Source organism: Rhinatrema bivittatum, chromosome 13 (genome assembly GCF_901001135.1).
Source record: "Rhinatrema bivittatum chromosome 13, aRhiBiv1.1, whole genome shotgun sequence".
NCBI classification, from domain to species: Eukaryota; Metazoa; Chordata; class Amphibia; order Gymnophiona; family Rhinatrematidae; genus Rhinatrema; species Rhinatrema bivittatum.
The window spans coordinates 469,805-492,392 of record NC_042627.1 but is presented as its reverse complement, the minus strand read 5'-3'; the positions used below and the strand labels follow the sequence as shown (position 1 = coordinate 492,392).

Sequence of the window (22,588 nt, the reverse complement as noted above, 5' to 3'; positions counted from 1 at the left end):
TACTTTACTGCAGCTGCTTAAGACAGAAAATATGGTGGGGTATGGATTCTGTTTGCATATAATTTGATAGTTGATGTAAAAGCGATAGTTAGGGATATAATGGGCAGATTTCTGCTATTTAAGATGGTGACTTTAATATGACACGTTACCCCCTTTTAGATAACTCTGGTGGAGGCCAGTGGGCCTCGTGTCAGCAGAGGTCATAGGTTCTTGGGGTGTCATTGACATATGGCAACTAAGGGACCCAATGGCCTGACATTATTCCAGAATTGACTATTTCTTGTTATAAAATAGCAGCATCCATGTGTGCCCGCCAGGAACCGCACACACGCAAATGGATGCCCGTGCATTTTTTTTTTTAAAATCGACCCCAATATGAATAATGATAATTATGTTATTTGGTTTAGAGGATGATGTTTGTAGATGTACAATGTTCTTTGTGAGATGAGCTAATTTTTGGGGTACTTAAGTTGTTTCACTTGTACTTTTGTAAACATATGATTGAGTGTTTATAATTTGTTTATCCAGTCAATAAACAAATTTAAAAAAGTGCATAAAATTCATGTGCATGAGACCATATGCACATGAAAATGGGATCGTGCACAATTCTCTTAAAGTTATCATTCCTGTTTTAAAATCTATTAGTTAGTCGTTTGTATGTATATAAATATAACAATTCTTCAAGTATACTTCAATGGAATATGCCATTGATCTGTGCTCTCCATTTCCTTCACTTCCTATTTAGTTTATCCAAAAAATTTCCAATAATTGTCTTGCCTACATCTTGTTTGTTGATCTTTATTTCTAGATTTCCAAGTGGTCTAACATCACAAAATACACTACTTAAAAAGAAAGGGAAAATCTTCCTGTCTTTGCTGTGTTGTCACATTTTGCTGCATTAATATTCTATGCCTAGGTGTGACCCATGAACTAGCCAGCACCCTGGACATCCTTCCCACTCTGGCTTCCATTACTGGCACACCATATCCTAACGTAACCCTGGATGGGTTTGACTTGAGTGAGCTGCTTTTCCGTGGTGGAAAGGTGAGTGTTCCTCCTGAGATCTGTTATACTAGTGTGGGTGATGCATTCCCTATAGAAGGATCGAGATTTCTCTCACTGCTCCCCATATGCATAAAACAGGAAATGTATGGTGCAGTATGGCACTTAAATAATCCTTTTCTTTCAAGTTCTCCTTCCCCAGGATTTCTATAATCTGTAATAGAAATCCTATTTATAGCTGTGATTTATTAGATTGCATCTGTAATGGTTTGTGGACCCTTGGCCTGAGGTGAGAGTTGTTACCACCTGTGGGGAGGAGCCCCACAGGTCCACACTGCTGGGAGGCGAGGTCTGGCACAATGGGGAGCTCTGGGTGAAACTGTGGAGAGGTCCCCTCGGTAAGTAGACAGGCTGGAGATCAGTACCTGGGCAGAGACCTCCGAAGAAATGGCAGAGCCATAGAGTGGGGAGCGCGAGACAGGACGTGCAGGAGGTATTTCGGAGAGGCAACCCTGAAGGGGCGAAGCTGTGCAGCGAAGGAAGTACTGATGCGATGACGTAGGCCAACCCGCAGAGCGGGAAGCCCGAGTCAGGTCTCCAGATGATGACATGAACCTACCTGAGGAGCGGGAGGTGCCAGTAGTGACCGGTGGTAGAACAAGGGCACCGCCCCGAGGAGCGGGGAAGCACCGACAGTCTCCGTATGGAACATGGGCACCGCCCCGAGGAGCGGGGAAGCACCGACAGTCTCCGTATGGAACATGGGCACCGCCCCGAGGAGCGGGGAAGCACCGACAGTCTCCGTATGGAACATGGGCACCGCCCCGAGGAGCGGGGAAGCACCGACAGTCTCCGTATGGAACATGGGCACCGCCCCGAGGAGCGGGGAAGCACCGACAGTCTCCGTATGGAACATGGGCACCGCCCCGAGGAGCGGGGAAGCACCGACAGTCTCCGTATGGAACATGGGCACCGCCCCGAGGAGCGGGGAAGCACCGACAGTCTCCGTATGGAACATGGGCACCGCCCCGAGGAGCGGGGAAGCACCGACAGTCTCCGTATGGAACATGGGCACCGCCCCGAGGAGCGGGGAAGCACCGACAGTCCCCGTATGGAACATGGGCACCGCCCCGAGGAGCGGGGAAGCACCGACAGTCCCCGTATGGAACATGGGCACCGCCCGAGGAGCGGGGAAGCACCGACAGTCCCTGTATGGAACATGGGCACCGCCCCGAGGAGCGGGGAAGCACCGACAGTCCCCGTATGGAACATGGGCACCGCCCCGAGGAGCGGGGAAGCACCGACAGTCCCCGTATGGAACATGGGCACCGCCCCGAGGAGCGGGGAAGCACCGACAGTCCCCGTATGGAACATGGGCACCGCCCCGAGGAGCGGGGAAGCACCGACAGTCCCCGTATGGAACATGGGCACCGCCCCGAGGAGCGGATACCAGGCAGGGTCCAGAGTCCAAGAAGGTCCGGTAGTGGCACCACAGGATCACAGAGACAGGAGCGCGTAGAGTAATAATGGGAACTCGTCAGCTAGCTGAGGGCGAAGGTGGAGCTGAAGAACCCTGAAGCAATGACATCATCAATCAGGTATATATTTGTATTTCATTTATAGATATTAGAAGGGCTGTGATCTGATATTGTCTCATAACTGCTGCATGATTCCAGTTGGGTTGATAAATATCCCCTGAGGAAGCCCATGTGGTGAAACAAAGTGAATTTATTCTTTGTTGGGATGTCACATCCGTTTGCAACAGCAAGCAGCAAGCTATTTACTTTGAACATTAGCCATCAGCTGTATTGAGTGTGAACATTGTAAACCAGGTTTCAGTGGTTAAAAGTATCTTTATCATCTGTTACATTCTTTCTTTGTTGATGTTTAGTCAGTTCATTCCTTAGTGATACATTGTTACATTTCATGAAGTGTTACAATGTTCTTTCCTTTTACCGTAGTTCTATTTTGAGCTGTTTTCTTGTACGTGTAAGAGTTACATGTGTAAACATTTGATGTAATTCCCAAAATGTATTGTGTATTAGCATTTGTGAGTATGAATGCATGTGTGTGAATGATTTGTGCTATGACAACATATGTACTCAGCGAGATTTCATTGCATTTTTTAAATTAAACTTTGTGTTACATTTTACTAAGTTGGTTTTCATTAATGTATTAATAGATTATTACATGTAGAAAAAGACATTATTATTGTGTTATATATATGATATGTTCTCATGTCTTACCACAATCCATGCAATAACTCATCCTGTCTTCAAGATCTTCTCAAACGCATCGAGAGCATTGCTAAAGTCTCACAAACAGAGAGAGAGAGAGACTTTAATCTTTACACAGAAGCCCCAGAGTCTATTACTGCTGATTTCCTAGACACTGTGAGGTCCGTATTCAGCAGTACAAGTTAGCTATGTAAAGTTGCTCGGATAAGTTGGCTCGTATATGCAGTCAGTTACGCATTGGACTCAGTATCCCTGGACTTCTCTTGAGCACATCCTGAGCATTTGTCACTGTGTGATGAGATGGTCTGAAGTTAGGGGGGGAGGGGGTCTTCCATTTTCCTTGACTCATTATAAAGAACTTCTAATTTGTGGTCAAACCAAAATAAAGTGTCTTTTTTTTTTTTTTTGCCCATTTCTTGTGAGAATTTTTCCATTTATAGAAAATATTTGTGAAAAGAATTGCTTTCGTATCAGTCCTTAAAGAAGAACTGGATCCCTCATCACTTTTTAACCTGATTTTTGTTTCGTAGAGCAACAGGAACACGATGTTCTATTACCCTATGAATGCAGATGAGCTCCTGGGAGTCTATGCTATGAGATACAAGAAATATAAGGCTCACTTCTACACTAAAGGTAACCACAGGCAGACGTGCAACCCCAGTCCCCAGCTGCGGCTCTCAACAAGGAGTAGAGGGCGCCTGAAAGCAGAGCTCTCATAGTTTAATGCCACATTTTATTAGGGCAATTTCTCCAAGAGAGTTCCAGAAATAAAATGATTATATAATGAAGAGCTCAGGGCGGCCCCATGTTAGCAGTTGAAAATTCACATAACCCCAGATGGCGAACAAAGCTCTAGCTGCTCCAAGCCTTTTTTGGTAGTTTGGGGTGATGGGTGTCGGAGTTCTTACTATTTGTTACGTTTTTCATTTTATTTTGAAATGAATACATCTCCTTAGTAAGATCTACCCATTTAAAACCTGATTTTAGCTGGGTAAATCTTTTGAATATTGACCTCCTAGCCTTTAGTTATGGATTTAGATTTTTCCTGTTTAGCTACCTAAGGGACCTAATTACTAAAGGGCATTAATATGCATTGTTAGTAAATCAGCTGTATTGAGTGAGTCATTTTCAAAGTGGCTCAGCGATTTAGTTATTTATTTTGTTTGCTTTTGTATACCGACGTTCGTATGGTACATCACATCGGTTATGTGTCGTCAACGTGCATAGTCTGAATCTCTGCCAGTCACAGCCTCAGAATCATCAGAGACTTGCCGCAGGTTAACTCTAAGCGTAATGCTGAGTTTGTGAAAGTAAAATAATCATTTGTTAGGAGTTGGATTTCTTCTATTTTTTATTGTAATCGTAATTGCATGTTATGAGACTGAAGAGGGACCCCTGTGCGGACGCCTGGTGCAGGGCGTGCTGGGCATGCTCAGTGTGCCTAGGCAGACTTCTAGAAGTTTTGACACAAATGTTCTGCATCGGGGCTCCATCCTGATGATGTCAGCAATGTGTGAGGACTAACCTCTGCTGTCCTCTGAGAACACCTGTTACAGGTAAGCAACTCTGTTATCTATCGTAGTAAAAATGAATGCAGAAATCAGAGACTCCCAGGAATGGGCACAAATGGGGCATTCTAAGGTTATAGGATCCAGTGGTGCACAAGATGTGAAGAAAGTTAATTTGGAATTGAAATAAAAACCCAAATTATGCACAGTTTCTGAAAACCTGATGCTCTCTCCATTAATAGGATATTGTATAACATGTTGGCAGGTTTATGGATGGGTAAATCAGAAGGCTTCAGTTTTAGAAGCATTCACAGCCATCCAAGCTGTAACAGCAACATGTACGGGAAAGTACTACGTCCGCATAGCTTCTAAAAAGAAAATTATTATTTACCTGCTAATTTTCGTTCCTGTAGTACCATGGATCAGTCCAGACCGTGGGTTATGTCCCCATTCCAGCAGATGGAGTCAGCCAAAGCTTTGAGGGGGCGTCACCATAAGTACTACTACCCCCTCTGCAGGAGTTCAGTATCGAGTATATCAAAGCCCGAGTAAACAAACAAACCCCCGTATTGGATCAAGGTTAAAGAGAACGGCAACAAACAGTCGCACAACCAAAGAATGAACTGTAACCCTCCCACCAACGGGTAGGAGGACATGAAAACAGCGTGTCAACCCCAAAAGGGACTGCGAAATACAGTGAGAACTGAGAAATCGTGAAAAACAGGAATGATCACTATCGCCCCATAGAAGGCAGCTGAGCAGGATTGCAACCCAAAAGCGGTGGGCGTCTGGACTGATCCATGGTACTACAGGAACGAAAATTAGCAGGTAAATAATAATTTTCTTTTCCCTGTACGTACCTGGATCAGTCCAGACCGTGGGATGTACCCAAGCTTCCCTAAACCGGGTGGGGTCCTGCGAGGCCTGCTTGGAGAACCTGCTCGCCAAAATGCCCAGAGACAGAAGAGGCGAGGTGTAGACGATAGTGTCTCGAGAACGTATGTAGCGACTTCCAGGTGGCCGCACGACAGATTTCCTGTGGGGAGACCGAACGAGTCTCCGCCCAGGAAGCCGCCTGCGAACGCGTAGAATGCGCCACGATGCCGGGCGGGGGAGTCCGCCCCGCCCCAATGTAAGAAGCGGCAATGCTGGCTTTCAGCCAGCGGGCCACGGTCGTCTTCGAGGCCTGGGAACCCTTCCGAGGACCGGACCAAAGTACGAAGAGATGGTCGGAAGTCCGGAACTCATTCGTAGCCTCCAGATAGATACACAGAGTGCGCTTGGCATCCAGAAGTCGGAGAGCCCTTGGTTCAGACGACGAGAGAGACGGCAGTTCCACCGTCTGATTCACATGGAACGCAGACACCACCTTCGGAAGGAAGGAGGGAACAGTGCGGAGCGAAACTCCGGAGTCAGAGAAGCGGAGATAGGGTTCTCTACACGACAGGGCCTGCAGTTCCGAGATGCGTCGAGCGTAGCAAATGGCCACCAGAAACACTGTCTTGAGAGTGAGGTCCTTAATCGTCGCATTGCGTAATGGTTCGAATGGAGGTTCCGACAGAGCGGAGCACGAGGTTAAGACTCCAAGCGGGACAAGGTTCCCGGACCGGAGGTCGCAAATGCTTGACACCCTTGAGGGAACGCATAATATCCGGGTGCTGAAGCAGAGAGCCCCCGTCGCGCAGGAGCAACCCAAGGGCGGCCACCTGAACTCGCAGTGAATTATAGGTGAGCCCCTTGTCTACCCCCGCTTGTAGAAACCGAAGCCTTTGCGGGTCTCGTGTTCCGGTCGATGCACCACAATTCGAAAACCTTCCAGACCCGAACGTAGGTCGCCGACGTCGAAGTCTTCTTGGAACGCAAGAGCGTTGACACTACCGCCTCCTGGTAACCTTGGCGGCGGAGACGTTGCCTCTCAAAAGCCAGGCCGCAAGACAGAAGAGTTCTGCCTGGTCGAAAAATACCGGGCCCTGATGCAGGAGGCGAGGGAGATGTCCCAGGCGGATGGGGCCGTCGATCACCAGTTGGAGAAGGTCCGCAAACCAGGGTCTCCGTGGCCATTCTGGTGCGACGAAGATCACGAGTCCCCGATGAGCTTCTAATCTGCGAAGTAGTCTTCCCACCAGAGGCCATGGCGGGAACGCATAGAGAAGAAGATGGTCTGGCCACGGGAGCACCGGAGCATCCACACCCTCTGCTCCTCGCTCTCTTCGACGACTGAAGAAACGGGGAGCCTTTGCGTTGTGCGCGGACGCCATGAGATCCATGTGGGGAGTTCCCCACCGGCGAACAAGCAGCTGCATCGGAGAGGGACCATTCCCCGGGGTCCAGGCGCTGGCGACTGAGGAAATCCGCCTGGACGTTGTCCACGCCCGCAATGCGCGAGGCCGCCATACGGACCAGATGTCGTTCCGCCCACTGCATCAGCATGGCTGCTTCGAGCGCGACCTGTGGACTGCGAGTGCCGCCCTGCCGGTTGATATAGGCCACCATGGTCGCGTTGTCCGATAGGACCCGAACCTCCCGATTCCGTAGGAGTGGTAGTAAGTGGCGCACAGCTAGTCTGGCCGCCCTGGTCTCCAGACGATTGATGGACCCCTTCGTCTCCTCCGCGGACCACGTCCCCTGCGCAGAGCTGCGTTCGCAGACCGCCCCCCCAGCCTACGAGACTGGCATCGGTGGTGACCACCACCCAATGTGGGAGATCGAGGGACACGCCCCACGGGACCATGTCGACGGTGGAGCCCATCACCCCCAGGAGCTGCAGGTAGTCCCATGGGTTGGGAACTGGTAACGCAGAGAACCGCTGTATGTGTTCCCGCAAGGCAAGCGCCGTGTCCCGTCGTAGAAAGACCGCGCTCAGACGAGAGTCGAAAGTCACCCCCAAAAATCCAAGCGCTGTGAGGGTACGAGGGAACTCTTGGAGAAGTTCACTACCCATCCCAGGGACTGCAGGAACTGTATTACCCTGGACACCGCCGCCTGACCAAGTGTGAAAGATTTCGCTCGAATGAGCCAATCGTCCAGGTAAGGATGAACCAGAATACCCTCCTTCCGAAGGGCGGCCGCCACGACCTCCATGGTATCTTGGTGAAGGTGCGCGGTGCCGTCTCCAATCCGAACGGGAGCGCTACAAAATGGAAGTGTTGGTCCAGAATCTTGAACCGGGGAAGCCGATGATGCTCCCGACGGATGGGGATAGGAAGGTAGGCCTCCGTCAGGCCCAAGGAGGCCAGGAACTCCCCTCGATGCACTGCCGCATCCGGAATCGGACCACCCAGAGGGATTTGTTGACTTCCGTCAAGTCCAGGATGGGTCTGTGGGAGCCGTCCTTCTTTGGAACCACGAAGGAGATGGAATAATGGCCCCAAGCCCACCTCTCCGGGGGGCACGGGCACAATGGCTCCTATCTCCCGAAGACGGCCCAGTGTCGACTGCACAGCCCTTCGCTTGGAGGGGAGAAGATGAACCTTCCCTGCGGGGCGCGGACAAATTCCAACGCGTAGCCGTGTTCTATGGTATCCAGGACCCACTGGTCCGAAGTGATCCACGCCCACTCCTCGTACAGCCGCCCTCCAATCCTGGGGACGATGGAGTGGGCGAGCCGAACATCATTGGGAGGACTTAGGAGAGGGCTGCCCTGATCCGGAGGCGGGACGCGCGGGCCTGCGCCCGCGAAAGGAGCGCGACCAGGGCTGTGACCTGGTGGCGGAGGGCCTGGGGGCCGCCGGCCTGTAATTCCTGCAGCGCCGTTGCGCCCTGGCCCTGGTTCGTGAAGACGAGAACGCCCTGGAGGGCCGGTACCTGTCCTTCGGCAGACGATGGACCGCGTTGTCCCCCAGGGACTTGATGAGCTGGTCCAAGTCCTCCCCGAACAGGAACTTACCCCTGAAAGGCAGGGACCCCAGGCTCGACTTGGAGGACGTATCCGCCGCTACCGAGACACAGGTCGTAGGAGGCATCAGCCCCCTACGCCACCGCAGCTTCCAGCCGATCCGCCTGGGCGGCCTCTCCGGCCGGCAGAACCTGAGAGGTGAGAAGGTGTTGCACCCAGAGGAGGCTCGCCCCCTACGCTAGCGAGCTGCACATCACCGCCCGCATCCCCAGCGCGGAGACCTCGAGGAAAACTTCCAGCTTGCGATCCTGCATATCCCGTAAGGCTGCGCCACCCGTGACGGGTATGGTCGTCCTCTTCGTGACTGCCGACACCGCGGAGTCCATTTTCGGTACCTTGATGAGATCCAGAACCTTGATGAGATCCAGAAAATCCTCCGGCAGCGGATACAGCTTTTCCACAGCACAACTGACCTTGAGGAAAGCCTCGGGAGCGTCCCATTCCCTGGGGAGGAGCTGCAGGGACGACTCGTGGATGGGGAACGCCCGAGCCCTCGGACGAAGGGCTGCCAGCACCGGGTCACCTTTCTTAGCCGAAGTGACGACAGCGGGCGCTACGGGAGCTGGTGGATCCGGGATAAGCTCCTCCAGCTCTTCCCGCTGGAAGAGACGCAGCGTGCGCGGGTCGTCCCACTCTGCCGAGGAGTCCCCTTGCGCCAAATCCAGGACGCTGGGCCCGGCCCCCCGCCTCCGACTCCCACGGGAAGCCGGCTGCGGGCGGGAGGCTGGGGGGCCCCCACTCCCGCCGGGACGGGGGGGGCCTGAGGGGGAGACGAGGGCCGAGGGACCCTAGCGGGGGGCGGACCCGCGGGGGCGACCAGGCCCTGTAGATATGCAGTGTGCCTCAGCAGTATAAATTCCGGGGAAAAACCCCGGCCTACCCGAGGGGGCCCCGGTGGGGGGGGACCCCGTGGAACCCGTGTCCACCAGATCCGGTTCCGGCAACAAGCTCGGGGGGGAACCCTTGGGGGAATCCCTGTCCTCCTGCGCTGCCTGAGTCCCCTCAGGGCGCAGGGAATGCAATATGGCCGCCGTTCCCGCCAAGAATGGGGGAGGGGCCGGCCCGCACCGCCCGGGCAAGCCTGCCAAAAAGGAAAAATCGTCCCGGGACCGCGACATGCCTTCCCCCCCGGGAAGGTCCCGAGCGCAGATCCCTTCGCGCGAAATGCGCGATCCCGGTTCGCCGCAGGCCGAACCAACGCAACGGCCGCGGCATCGGGAGCGCTAGCGAAAACGGAGCCGGCAGGCAAAAAAAAATCAGAAAGCCTCGGGGGGGGCCGAGAGGAGAAACGCCGGTGCGAAAGCCTCGGGGGGGCCGAGAGGAGAAACGCCGGTGCGGGGGGGCCCGATCGGCCTGCACTGCCCGCCGGCTGAAAAACGGCACCGCGGGGGGGCCTTCCTGGCCTCACAACCCGCCGGAGAAGAGCTCCCTGCTCCCTGCTGCAGCCCACGAGGCCGCGGGGGGGCCTTCCTGGCCTCACAACCCGCCAAAGAGGAGCTCCCTGCTCCTTGCTGCAGCCCACGAGGCCGCGGGGGGGGCCTTCCTGGCCTCACAACCCGCCGGAGAAGAGCTCCCTGCTCCCTGCTGCAGCCCACGAGGAGCCGGCAAGATGGCCGCGGGAGAGGGAGAAAACGCTGGGAGGCCGGTTCCACCGGCCGCCGCGTCCAAATAAGCTGCAAAAGAAAAATACAGCAAAAACCAATACAACTTACCCCGGTGAACAACAACAGCCTAGTCGCCGGGAAAGGAGAGAGAGAGACAGAGAAACAGCACCAAAAGGAAGTCCCGCCTCTCAAATTAAATCAATTAACTTTTTTTTTTTTTTTTTTTTTTTTAAAGAACAAACTTGATCCAAAACAACTAACTATAATAGACAGAGAAGAAAAACCCAATCAAGGGAACAATGGTTACAGGTAATCGGGAACAAGCCCAGATTCCCCTACTCGCATCTGCTGGAGTCAGAAGATACTGAACTCCTGCAGAGGGGGTAGTAGTACTTATGGTGACGCCCCCTCAAAGCTTTGGCTGACTCCATCTGCTGGAATGGGGACATAACCCACGGTCTGGACTGATCCAGGTACGTACAGGGAAAACTACATTCATTGACTCTAAAACACCACACAAAGGTGATAAAAACAGAGGACATAGATGACCCCTGAGGGATTACCACAGAATTTGGAAGCTGGGAAGACCAAGACTGACCAATTTTTACTTGCTGTGCCCTAGATTTTAGATAAGATTCAGACCAGCAGTGAGAGATTTGAAACTGGCCTGTAACTTTCAACCACATCGAGACTGAGAACCTATATAAAACAGGGATGTGAGGGGCATCTAACTCCATTATGTGCCTGATCTTGTATTTTTGTGGTCTAGACAGATAGCTATTTGAAGCTGTGCTTACCGTAGTTTGCCTTGTTTCTGAGCAATAACCAATTTCATTTTCAGTGCTACAGTGAAAGCTTGCTTCATCCCTTCATTCACTAATACCTGCTTCTTGTTTGAATGCAGGATCTATCAAAAGTGAAGGAACTCCTGACCCAGACTGTAAGCATACAGCTGCTCTTACTTTTCATGATCCCCCTCTCCTTTTTGACCTGGAGTTTGACCCTTCTGAGAACTATAACCTGTTGGACAGTGAAGAGAGAGCACAGTACGAACCAGTCTTGAAGGCGATCAGGCTGGAGAAATCCACGTTTGAAATGGCAATGAAGTTTGCTAAAAACCAGAACAAAGGGAGTGACCCAAGGCTTGAGCCCTGCTGTAAGCCACACTGCTCCCCCAAGCCATCCTGCTGTCAGTGTTAAGTGATTGCCCAGGAGCAGTCACAGCACGGCTCCGGCTGATGGGAATCACTGCTACCAGTATCTTCTCCAGTAAATCAAATGAAATACAGATTCAAGTGCAGTTATTCTCAGTCTACAACTTGACTTACAGTATATTCAGTTCAGAATTGTGTAATAACCATACCTGTGGTTTGGGATGTGGGATGAAAGTTTGAGGACATGGAAGAGGTGATGGCCTGACCATTCCCTGCATAAGAAACTTTGGAGGTGGATGGTAGGGAAGCACTGAGGAGCAGATTTTGATTACCAGATTGGCCCACAGGAGGGCTTCCCTGGCAACGCTCCTGTAAGCTTATGTTGAAAGAATTTGGGACTGTTTCTGAAGTGGTGTGGGTGAATCACTGCTGGCAAACAGCAATTCTGCTGTGTATATTTTCCTTACTGGGGTTTCTCCACTGTTTTCCTAAATAAACACAATAGAATACAACTATATTTAAGGCCTCCTTTTGTCTGGGATAGGGATTTCAGAACACAATTTGTAGGCCAATTGAATACATTTGTGAGGGGTGATTCTAAAGAAGGCACAAGTTTTGAGAGAACATAGTTACCCAGTCTATCACTCTTGCAGGCACACACACAAAGGCTCACAATCAATCTCTCTCTCACAGGCACACACATAAGCAGCATTACAAACTCTCTCTCTTACAGGCACACACAGCAGCAGGCTCACAATCTCGTACTCTCACAGGCACACACAGCAGCAGGCTCACAATCTCGTACTCTCACAGGCACACACAGCAGCAGCATTACAAACTCTCTTACTCTCACAGGCACACACAGCAGCAGGCTCACAATCTCGTACTCTCACAGGCACACACATAAGCAGCATTACAAACTCTCTCTTACAGGCACACACACCAGCAGGCTCACAAACTCTCTCTCTCTCACACAGGAACACATAAGCAGGCTCCCAATCTCTTACTCTCACAGGCACACACATAAGCAGCATTACAAACTCTCTCTTACAGGCACACACACCCAGCAGGCTCACAAACTCTCTCTCTCCCACACAGGAACACATAAGCAGGCTCCCAATCTCTCTCGCAGGAACACATATAAGCAGGCTCCCAATCTCTTACTCACAGGCACACACATAAGCAGCATTACAAACTCTCTCTTACAGGCACACACACCAGCAGGCTCACAAACTCTCTCTCTCTCACACAGGAACACATAAGCAGGCTCCCAATCTCTTACTCTCACAGGCACACACATAAGCAGCATTACAAACTCTCTTTCTCTCACAGGTACACACATAAGCCAGCATTACAAACTCTCTTTCTCTTGCAGGCACACACACAGCAGCAGGCTCACAATCTCTTACTCTCACAGGCACACACATAAGTAGGCTCCCATTCTATCTCTCTCTCAAGCACACACAAGTAGGATCCTAATATCTTTCTCACACAGGAAAAAAACATAACCAAGCTCCAAATCCTTCTCTCTCACAATCAGATACACAAACAAGTTTCACACACAGGCATATAAACAAGTTAACATCCAACCTCTCTCTCTCTCATACAGGCACACACAAACAGACTCTCAATCTCTCTATCTCACAGGCGCGCACACACACACACAAGCAGGCTCCCAGTTTCTCTTTATCTCACAGGCGCACACACAAGCAGGCTCGCAATATCTCTCTCTCTCGCAGGCACACACACAAGCAGGCTTGCAATATCTCTCTCGCTCTCAAAGGCACATATACAAGCAGACTATCAATCTTTCTCTCTCTCATAGTCACCGTATCAAACTGACTCTCAAACTCTGTGTCACAGGGACACACACAAGCAGGGTCCCAAACTCTCACTTAATCACAGTCACACACATAAGCAGGCTTACAATCTCTCTCTGTCTCTTTGACAGTTATACAAATGAAGGAGGCTCACAATCCCTCTGTTGATCTCAGTCACACACGGGCCGATATAGTAAAGTCCATGGGAGAGCAGGCGACTGCCCAGGCCACTCTCCTGTGCGTGCGATTCACTATTCAAATTAGGCCCGGCGGTAAAAACAGGCAAAAGGATGCGCTAGAGACACTAGAGCATCCCTAGCGCCTCCTTTTGGACCGAAGTGGTGGCTGTCAGTGGGTTTGACAGCCGATGCTCAATTTTGCCAGCATCGGTTCTGGAGCCCGCTGATAGCCATGGGCTCGGAAACCGGACGCCGGCAAAATTAAACATCCGGTTTTCGACCTGATAGCTGTGGGCCGACTTCAAATCTTTTTTTTTTTTTTTACTTTTGGAAACTTAATATCTCCATTATATTAAGTCGGAGGGTGCACAGAAAAGCAGTAAAAACTGCTTTTCTGTGCACTTTCCTGGTGCCCGAAGAAATTAGCACCTACCTTTGGGTAGGCGCTAATTTCTGAAAGCAAAATGTAGGGCTTGGCTGCACATTTTGTTTTTTGAATCGCGTGGGAATACCCAGTAGGGCCATCAACATGCATTTGCATGTTGCGGGCACTATTAGGTTCGGGGGGTTGGATGCGTGTTTTTGGCCCCTTACTGAATAAGGGGTAATGCTAGTGCGTTGAAAACCCGCATCCAATAGAAGGTTAACAGTGCGCTCCGTTGGACATTGCAGACAGGATAGAAGGTAAGGTTTGTCTTTTTGTGGATGACACTAAGATCTGCAACAGAGTGGACACGCCGGAAGGAATGGAGAGAATGAGACGGGCTTTAAGGAATCTGAAACAGTGGTCGAAGATATAACAGCTGAGATTCAATGCCAAGAAGTGCAGAGTCATGCATATGGGGAGTGGAAATACGAATGAATGGTATTCGATGGGGGGAGAAAGGCTGATGTGCATGGAGCAGGAGAGAGACCTTGGGGAATGAAGAAATGTGGATCTATATTTATTTATTTTAATTATTTTAATATACCGATGCTCAAGATCAACTCTTATCGTAGTCGTTTACAGCAGAACCAGGGGAAACCATAATTAGAAGAAAGAAAGTTACAATGAACAGGGAGTACAATTCAGGACAATGGAAAGAAAAGAAAAAGAATTAGTTTAACATACCACTTCTAACAGACAACAACCAACAAGGACTGAATTACATAGTCTGGGTAAACAAATAAGCATGGGTGTAGCTTGCTTATTGTGGCGGTTACTACCCCTAACTAATTAAGCTTGATATTTCACTTAGATGCAGTTCCAAAACTGCTCTCTATATTAATGGTGGGGGTGAAAGGGAAATAGAACCAAAAGATTACTAAGAGCCTTATACTGTATTCTTTGTTCAATTGGAAGCCAGTGTAGTTCAGCAAGTGTTCCTGTAATGTGGTCATTTTTCTTTTTGCCAGTTAAAATTCTAGCAGCAGAATTTTGCAATATTTGCAGTGGTTTAATCATAGATTGAGGTAGTCCTAGTAACAGAGAGTTACAGTAGTCTGTGCTCATGAATATCATTGCCTGTAGAACTGTGTGAAAATTGTTTAGTGTTAGGGGTTTCAGCCTTCTCAGGCTCATTAGTTTGGTGTAGCTTTCTTTTAATTTCTGTGAGATGTGTTTCATGTTAAGCTCAGGGTCACTTATTACCCCCTAGATTCTGTACTTTTATTGCTAACTCCACAGCTTGATTATTTTTGATTGCGATTGTATAGGGTGTATGTTTTTTCATTCTAGGTGCAAGAATTCAGTTTTGTCGCTGTTTATTACCAGTTCCATTTGGTTTAGGAGCTGTTTGATTATTTCAAGATATATATTGGCTAGTTTCATTGTTTCTTCAATGGTGATTACGATGGGTAACAGTAGTTGTATATCGTCGGCATAGACGTAATGTATAATTCCAAGTCCTGCGAGTAGGTGGCAAATTGGAAGTAAGTAAATATTAAAGACTGTTGCAGACAGGAATGATCGCTGTGGTACTCCTGTTTGTAGTTTTACTTTGGCTGAAAGTGTATTTTTGATTTGTAATTTGCAAGCATTAGAAATGTTCAACACATTCAGAAGTTGGAAGACAGTGAAAAAATCTCAAAATCTGATGGAAGGTCATTATGACAGCCTAAGTGTAAACAGCATAAATAGACAAGAAAACAATTATTAGTTAAATGAAAAACTGCAATAGGATTATTAAAACAGATTAACATGAGAAATAGGTGGAGGGAGACAAAGAAAAAAAAAAGCAGCAACAAGGACAGGGGCACATTTGGTAGAGGTAAGTACCCCACTATTTACAGGAGAGCATTTGTATAAGATTAAGAAAACTGAAAATGCATAAATGGACCAGATAGGATTCATTCCCTGATAATAGGAAAGCTAAAGTGATGTAAAGCTCCACTAATCATTCTATTCAATCACTTTTTGGAGACAAGAAATAGCTGTAGAGAGCAAGCCCACTTTTTCATTAAAACAATGCAAAATTCCCACAAGGGAAAAATCTTAAAAACCTCACTCCTTGCCCTCTCCCACGCCTTCTTAGTTTCTTGAAATTTCTTCAGGAAAGATCTTTAGTTAGAGCTGGATTTAAGATGTAAACCCATAAGCAGGGTGGTAAGGACAGGTTAGGGTAACAACTTTTTTAAATGGTGTTAAAGCAGGAGGAGCAGGGTCCTTGTTGGTCTGGGGAGTTGCTGTCTTCCCCAGGTAGCTGCCTCTGCCTAAATCAAAGCCTGGCTTCAGTCACTCCTGCCTCACCAGGAATTCAATTGCAAATGGCAATGTTTACGGAACTTTTCTGCCATACAAAATGGTACATTGCAACCTTCCTCTGTGCTAGGGTAGGAGCGACCTGTCCCCTTAAGAAAGTTTCGAGTAATAGATGATGAGGGGGTTAGGGGAGAGCAGGGTAGTTTTTTTCCCCCCATGAAATTAAGTTTTTTTTCTTTTCATCATTTCCCCTTTCCTATTTTTCACAGAGAAGAGAGTGGCAGAAAATGATCAGATGTAGATATAGAAAAATTGGGGTCCAAACAAAATAGAATTTTTGTTTTGGTAGATAATTTACAAAGTTGATGGTCTTTATTAAAAAAAAAGTTTGGCTAAAGAGTTCACATCAAAGTACAGTAGCTGACAGTCCAAAACTGCTCTCCCTCCCAAGGTGTGCTTCTTATCTACTATAAGTATAGAAACTGCTTCTGTGCACAGGCCGAAGATGGTTTGAAAATTTTCTCCATGGCACAAACCGAATTCTCTCACAATAATTTGCTTTTGGAGGTGAAGGAGTGTAATCTGTACCTGAACATGTCTACCATCACATCTTTTTTTAATCGTGATTAGTCTTCGCTTCTGGTCAGCCCACACCTCAGACTGTCTGCTGTCTCAATGGGTGGGGGAGGGAGTCCAAATGTTGCTCTTCAGCAAAGTATAGCAGATCGGTGCTGGCTGGGGCAGCAGCCATGCGAGGCCAGCTTTGCCACTTGCTCTTGTAGTAGGGGTAATGTTGCCTACAGCCCCATCTTGCCTTAAGTAAAAATACAGTAAAACAAAGCATTTTTACCAGTAAAATCTGTAGATGCAAGATTGGTTTATTTTTTAATCCCTACCAAAAAGAAAAGATAGTAATAAATGAATTGCAGGTTAGGAAAGACGGCAAAGGTCGAGGGTTAGCCATTTTCAGAGGATCTTGAAATAAGTGTCTTTCTGCAGTTAATACAAAAGTATGAGCACATTAAAGGGAGAAGAAGAAAAGGAACAGTGAAGAGTATGACAGCTCAATGTAAATGCAAAAGGAGTACAAACAGCCTGTGAGGATTGTACATAATACAAATAGTAATCTAGGGTGACAAAATCATAGTGAGCCAAATGCTAGAACAGGACATCCTAAACCTGTCCCAAGGACCCCACCGCCAGCTGGGTTGTCAAGATGTCCATGAAATTAGCCAAGAAAGATATGGAAATTCCTCATGCATAAGCATGGTGGATATCCTGAAAACTCAACTAGCTGCGAGGTCCCCATGAGAGGTTCGGGAAGCCCTAGGCTAGAATACATTATACGGCATAGATGCCCACTTAGTCCACTTGAATGCAAGGAAAGGCCTGGTATTTTTTTTGGACTAACTTACTACAACGAGCTTGCAGAAGCTACTAGACGTACACAGCCACTGATTAGACTTGTTTCATATTGTGACCAATTCTGTAGGGTTTGTTTGTTTTTTTTATAGAAAGAGGTAGTCCAAAGGGTGCTTACCACACTGAAACAGGGCCTAACCCTGCATGAAAAAGTTATGGACATCTACACATACATGATCAGGAATAACCTTACCCTTACACACAATCAGCAGAAGCAGAACAAGTACATTACTTTTCAAAATGGGCACCAGAGACTGAATTACATTTACAAGCAACTGAATTACCCCCAAATGTTTTGATTGCAGCAAAGAATATGCACCCCTCCCCTAAAAACAAGCTCCTCCCTCCCCTACACAGGGCTGCTGCTTTCTGAACTTTGTTTATATTCTACCTTTTGGTGTCCTCCAGTGGGCTTATGAGGGGATTATTTACGTAGCCTGCAGCATAAGATTCACCTAACATTGATAACCATATTTAAATATTGTGCATTATTTCTTCCCCCTCCCCCCCAAAAATAATGCTAGTATGGTAAATGAGCTGCTGCCCTGACAAATCGTAAGCCACATTAATTTTCAAGTTAGCTACAGCTCAGGAGTTGAGTTAACCTAGGGGCTACTGCTCTGAAGGTTGTGGTAGCCTGAAATCCCCCCCCCCCCCCCAAAGTTAGGAAGACCCCTCTCCCGCACCCTCCACCTCCCACAGAGGCAGCTCCTGCCAGGGTTTAAAAAAAAATGCATAGCACAGGACTCCCACCCTCCCCAGCATAATTTAAAAAGTGTCTAAATGGCACAGAGCTTGGAACCCAGAGGGCTCTCCAGGTCCCACTAGGCCATCAAGATTTCAAGAGCGAGTTAGGGAGGGGCATTTTGACAGGGGCAAGGTAGGGAGAAGAGAGAAGAGCATGTAGCGGCCTCTTGGGAAGCTGTGCCTTCAGGCCATTCCTCCCCTTTAATGAAATGGTAGCTTCAGGCAGCCAGCAGGTGGGTACAATTTATGGGGGGGGGGGCTGTCTTATTTTACTTACCAGAAAAAAGTAAATACCAGTGCTCCCCTCCTCCAGAAGAAATACCACAGCTTAGTAAATGACCCCTTGAGGCACTGGAGGGTGAAGTGACTTATTCAAGAGCACAAGGCATTTGGTTCAAAAAAAGTTGCCAACCCTGGTGTAAAGAGAAGGAAAACAAAACAGCCTTTCAAATAGCTCAGTGTAAATGCCTATTCTGCAGTACAAAGTTTTAAAACAGATGGGTATTGTCTTTTCTCACACTCTCTACAATGCCAAGTAACCCCCAATTTTCTAGGTGCCACACATTCAGGCTGATGCAATAAAACGTGCGGGAGGGCAGGCGCTCTCCTGTCACAGGGCCAGGTACCTCTCCTGCGTGTGCGATTTTGTATTCAGATTAGGCCACACGCTAATAAGGAGGTGGCGGCTGTCAGTGGGTCAGACAACCGACTCTTACTTTTACCAGCATCTGTTGTCTAAACCACCGACAGTCACGGGTTCGGAAAACAGGTGCCAGCAAAATTAAGCATCTGCTTTCAAACCCGCCAATTGACGGGCAGATTTTTTTTTTGTATTTTTGGTGCCTCCGACTTAATATCACTATGATTTTAAGCGAGAGGGTGTACAGAAAAGCATTTTTTTCTGCTTTTCTGTACACCTTTCCCAGTGCTTTCCAGTTACTGCCTGCCTTTGGCCGCACATTTTACTTTCAGTATTACCCCTTACAATATAAGGGGTAATAAAAGCATCTAAAACACACGGCCAAACTGAGGCTGAACGCACCATTCTGGAGCAGCCTGATTCAATGGGAACAGGGATATGCATTATTTTTTTTCATCAAGGCCTACAAGAAATGGTTCTAATTTTCACATCTGATTTTCATTTGGTCCAGATAAGTGACTCATAGTATACAACGGGGGAAAGAAAAATCTATCATTACTGCCCAGATCTCCAGCTCCGCACAAAGTAGGGTTTTGTGGATAAAATGATTGGCTTCCCCAGCCAAGACAGTTTTCTGTAGTTCTTATAGAAACCTGTGAAGTTGTCCATGAAAAGTGTATTCATATCTCCAGCAACAGAAAAACAAACAGCATAATGATTTGATCTAAGCAAACAACGTGCAAATTTTAAGTATTCGTGATTTTTTTTTTAATCCTTTTCCAAAGATAATCCATCTTTATCAAGGTGATTCAGAAGCTCCTTCCACATTCATTTCTTGCATCTCTCCATTCTATTTAAAACTCACCCCAAGGTCTTAAATTATTTTTTTCTTAGGAAATAAACTGGTAATGCCATTAATAATGGAGGAGTATGAACTCTAGTTCTAAAAAGCCTGCCCGTTTCATGAATTGCTGAGTCCTTACACCCCGTTTCAGTCTGCTTGAGCCAAGGTGCTGCTCCTCATCATGGACTGGGCCTCGGTACGGGGGGTGTGAGATGTGCAGCGCATTAAACGCAAGGAGATTTCGAAAAAGCCACCCCCGGAGCCATCATCTGCTGGGTACTTTGGCCAAGCGCTGCAATGCAGTGTTGAACCCAGAGCCATTAAATGGCAATAGACAGAGTTTCCTCTCTCGGGTGTAGAGGAGTCGCACAATCAGAGGCCTCCCCAGGAAGGCTGCAATCCGGTGCACAAGGAGTCCTCACGAGCACGGAGCACCAGCCAGGTGTAGTCCCGCGCCTCGGGCCAGGGATGTGCTCACTTGGCTTTGGAGGATTTGTGGCTCTCGGTTTTCTTGGGCAGCAGCACGGCCTGGATATTGGGCAGGACGCCCCCCTGCGCGATGGTGACCTTGCCCAGCAGCTTGTTCAGCTCCTCGTCGTTGCGGATGGCGAGCTGCAGGTGGCGGGGGATGATGCGCGTCTTCTTGTTGTCGCGCGCCGCGTTGCCCGCCAGCTCCAGGATCTCGGCCGTCAGGTACTCCAGCACCGCGGCCAGGTAGACGGGGGCGCCGGCCCCCACGCGCTCCGCGTAGTTCCCCTTGCGCAAGAGCCGGTGCACGCGCCCCACAGGGAACTGCAGCCCAGCCCGCGAGGAACGAGACTTGGCCTTGGCCCGCGCTTTGCCGCCCTGCTTCCCGCGCCCGGACATGATCCCACGCCCTCGGTTCTTTGTTTCCTCCACCAAGATGGTCGTCGTGACGCACTTCTGCGCCTTTTATCTCGCCCTCGCGCACACCAGCCTCACATTCTGACTGGCGGAGGAGCCCGCGCTCACGCTCAGCCAATGAGAGAAGGGCTTGCGAGCGGACCTATCACTTCTCGGAGGGCGCTGTGGATGACGCGGGTGAGAGGCCCGGCCAATAGAAAGCAGGGAAGTATCATGTAGCGATTTGCATACGGAGGTGATAAATAGAGCCGTGCGAGGGCGCCGCACTTACCATTTCGCTGCTGTTTCTGCGAGAGAACCGTTAGGAAATGCCGGAACCCGCCAAATCCGCCCCTGCTCCAAAGAAAGGTTCGAAGAAGGCGGTGACTAAGAGCCAGAAAAAGGACGGGAAGAAGCGGCGGAAGAGCCGCAAGGAGAGTTACTCCATCTACGTGTACAAAGTGCTGAAGCAGGTGCACCCCGACACGGGCATTTCCTCCAAGGCCATGGGCATCATGAACTCCTTCGTCAACGACATCTTCGAGCGCATCGCCGGCGAGGCCTCGCGCCTGGCGCATTACAACAAGCGCTCGACCATCACCTCTCGCGAGATCCAGACGGCCGTGCGCCTGCTGCTGCCCGGGGAGCTGGCCAAGCACGCGGTGTCCGAGGGCACCAAGGCCGTGACCAAGTACACCAGCTCCAAGTGACCAGCGCCGCCAGCACCTCCCCTCCCCCCCCCCCCATTCCTTGAATAAAAAGATCTGAAATGACTCGCGCTGCTGGGCTCCTTATTTCTGCTGCCGTGTGTGTGCATGTGGGAGAAGTAAATGTGAGCTGCTGCCCGGGCGCCTCTTACCTGGAGGGGCAGGGGGTCGCATGCTTAGATATGCGGTTAGATGCTGCAGCTCTGATAGGCAGCAAGCCCACCACATTTAAATCAGGTAAGTCTGCTAGACTTGTTTATGGTTTCCTATGGCTGGGGCGGCCTCTTTTAAGCAGTATGCGGGGAAATATTTAGCTTTTGCTTAGTACTAATTAAGATTTGCCATACTGGATCAGACCAAATGTCCATGAAGCCCAGTGACCTGTTTCCAACCGTGACCCATCCAAATCACCGTTCTCTTTGTACATTTAGGTGAACTACCGCTGCGAAAAATTGTGTTTTTCTGTTTGCTAAGGATGGCTAAAAACTGGGAGCAGGGCATTGCACCTACAGACAAGTTGAAGGAGCGGGTGGTCCTGTGCCTGCAACTTCCTCTTGGGATCAGAGCCTCCTTCAATGCAGTCGGTGAGCACTGTGGAAGGAAGAGCGAAGCAATGGGAGGAGATGAGTGAAGTGGGAGGACTAGGAGCACATAAAGGAGATGCAGCAGAGAGGATTATGGAGGCTGGTGTGCAGAGAACTAGAGGAAGAATGAGACCAAAGAAGCACCGGTGTAATATGAATGATTCTGTGGGAGAAGAAGCACCCGTGTAATATGAATGATTCTGTGGGAGAAGAAGCACCGGTGTATGAATGATTCTGTGGGAGAAGAAGCACCCGTGTAATATGAATGATTCTGTGGGAGAAGAAGCACCCGTGTAATATGAATCATTCTGTGGGAGAAGAAGCACCGGTGTATGAATGATTCTGTGGGAGAAGAAGCACCGGTGTAATATGAATGATTCTGTGGGAGAAGAAGCACCGGTGTAATATGAAGGTGTAATATGAATGATTCTGTGGGAGAAGAAGCACCGGTGTAATATGAATGATTCTGTGGGAGAAGAAGCACCGGTGTAATATGAATGATTCTGTGGGAGAAGAAGCTGAATGATTCTGTGGGAGAACACTGGAGGGGGACTTGTGGGGGGGGGGGGGGCTAGCACTGAAGAGGCTGTGTGAGATGCAGAAGGATGAGTGAGGTGGGGGGCAGAGCCTTTGGAGGAGGAAGAATAAAGATGAATTGGAGCAAAGATGAATGAGGCTGAGATGGAACTGAGGGAGGGAGA

The 22,588-nt window shown here is 49.1% G+C and overlaps 3 protein-coding genes and 1 long non-coding RNA gene across 4 annotated transcripts in view; 2 read left to right on the top strand and 2 right to left on the bottom strand.

Annotated features, from left to right (window-relative positions):
• LOC115074917 overlaps positions 1-5,171 on the bottom strand; it is a 46,482-nt gene extending 41,311 nt beyond the window's left edge. The window contains exon 1 of the long non-coding RNA XR_003852369.1: positions 3,249-5,171. This is a non-coding gene — a long non-coding RNA (uncharacterized LOC115074917). The remainder of the gene's footprint in view (positions 1-3,248) is intronic.
• Positions 1-11,917, top strand: part of LOC115074913 (arylsulfatase A-like) — a 34,266-nt gene extending 22,349 nt beyond the window's left edge. Inside the window, exons 6-8 of the mRNA XM_029574885.1 lie at positions 917-1,044; positions 3,770-3,872; positions 11,151-11,917. Coding sequence (XP_029430745.1) covers positions 917-1,044; positions 3,770-3,872; positions 11,151-11,446 — 527 coding nt within the window. The 3' untranslated portion in view covers positions 11,447-11,917. The remainder of the gene's footprint in view (positions 1-916; positions 1,045-3,769; positions 3,873-11,150) is intronic.
• A 4,510-nt stretch (positions 11,918-16,427) lies between these two features.
• LOC115074915 (histone H2A type 1) lies at positions 16,428-20,662 on the bottom strand. The gene is made up of 2 exons (XM_029574886.1): positions 18,526-20,662; positions 16,428-16,893 (listed from the first exon to the last, which is right to left on the bottom strand). The coding sequence occupies exon 1, from the start codon at positions 20,597-20,599 to the stop codon at positions 20,207-20,209; it is 393 nt and encodes a 130-aa protein (XP_029430746.1). The 5' UTR covers positions 20,600-20,662; the 3' UTR covers positions 16,428-16,893; positions 18,526-20,206.
• Positions 20,663-20,873: 211 nt separating this feature from the next.
• On the top strand, positions 20,874-21,369 carry LOC115074916 (histone H2B type 2-E). Its single transcript, XM_029574887.1, has one exon. It carries the CDS (start codon positions 20,926-20,928, stop codon positions 21,304-21,306), a length of 381 nt encoding a protein of 126 aa, XP_029430747.1. The 5' UTR covers positions 20,874-20,925; the 3' UTR covers positions 21,307-21,369.
• Positions 21,370-22,588: the final 1,219 nt, after the last annotated feature.

Bases quoted from the DNA above. Each gene is read 5' to 3' on its own strand.
- LOC115074916 (XM_029574887.1), top strand. From the start codon at position 20,926: ATGCCGGAACCCGCCAAATCCGCCCCTGCTCCAAAGAAAGGTTCGAAG.
- LOC115074915 (XM_029574886.1), bottom strand. From the start codon at position 20,599: ATGTCCGGGCGCGGGAAGCAGGGCGGCAAAGCGCGGGCCAAGGCCAAG.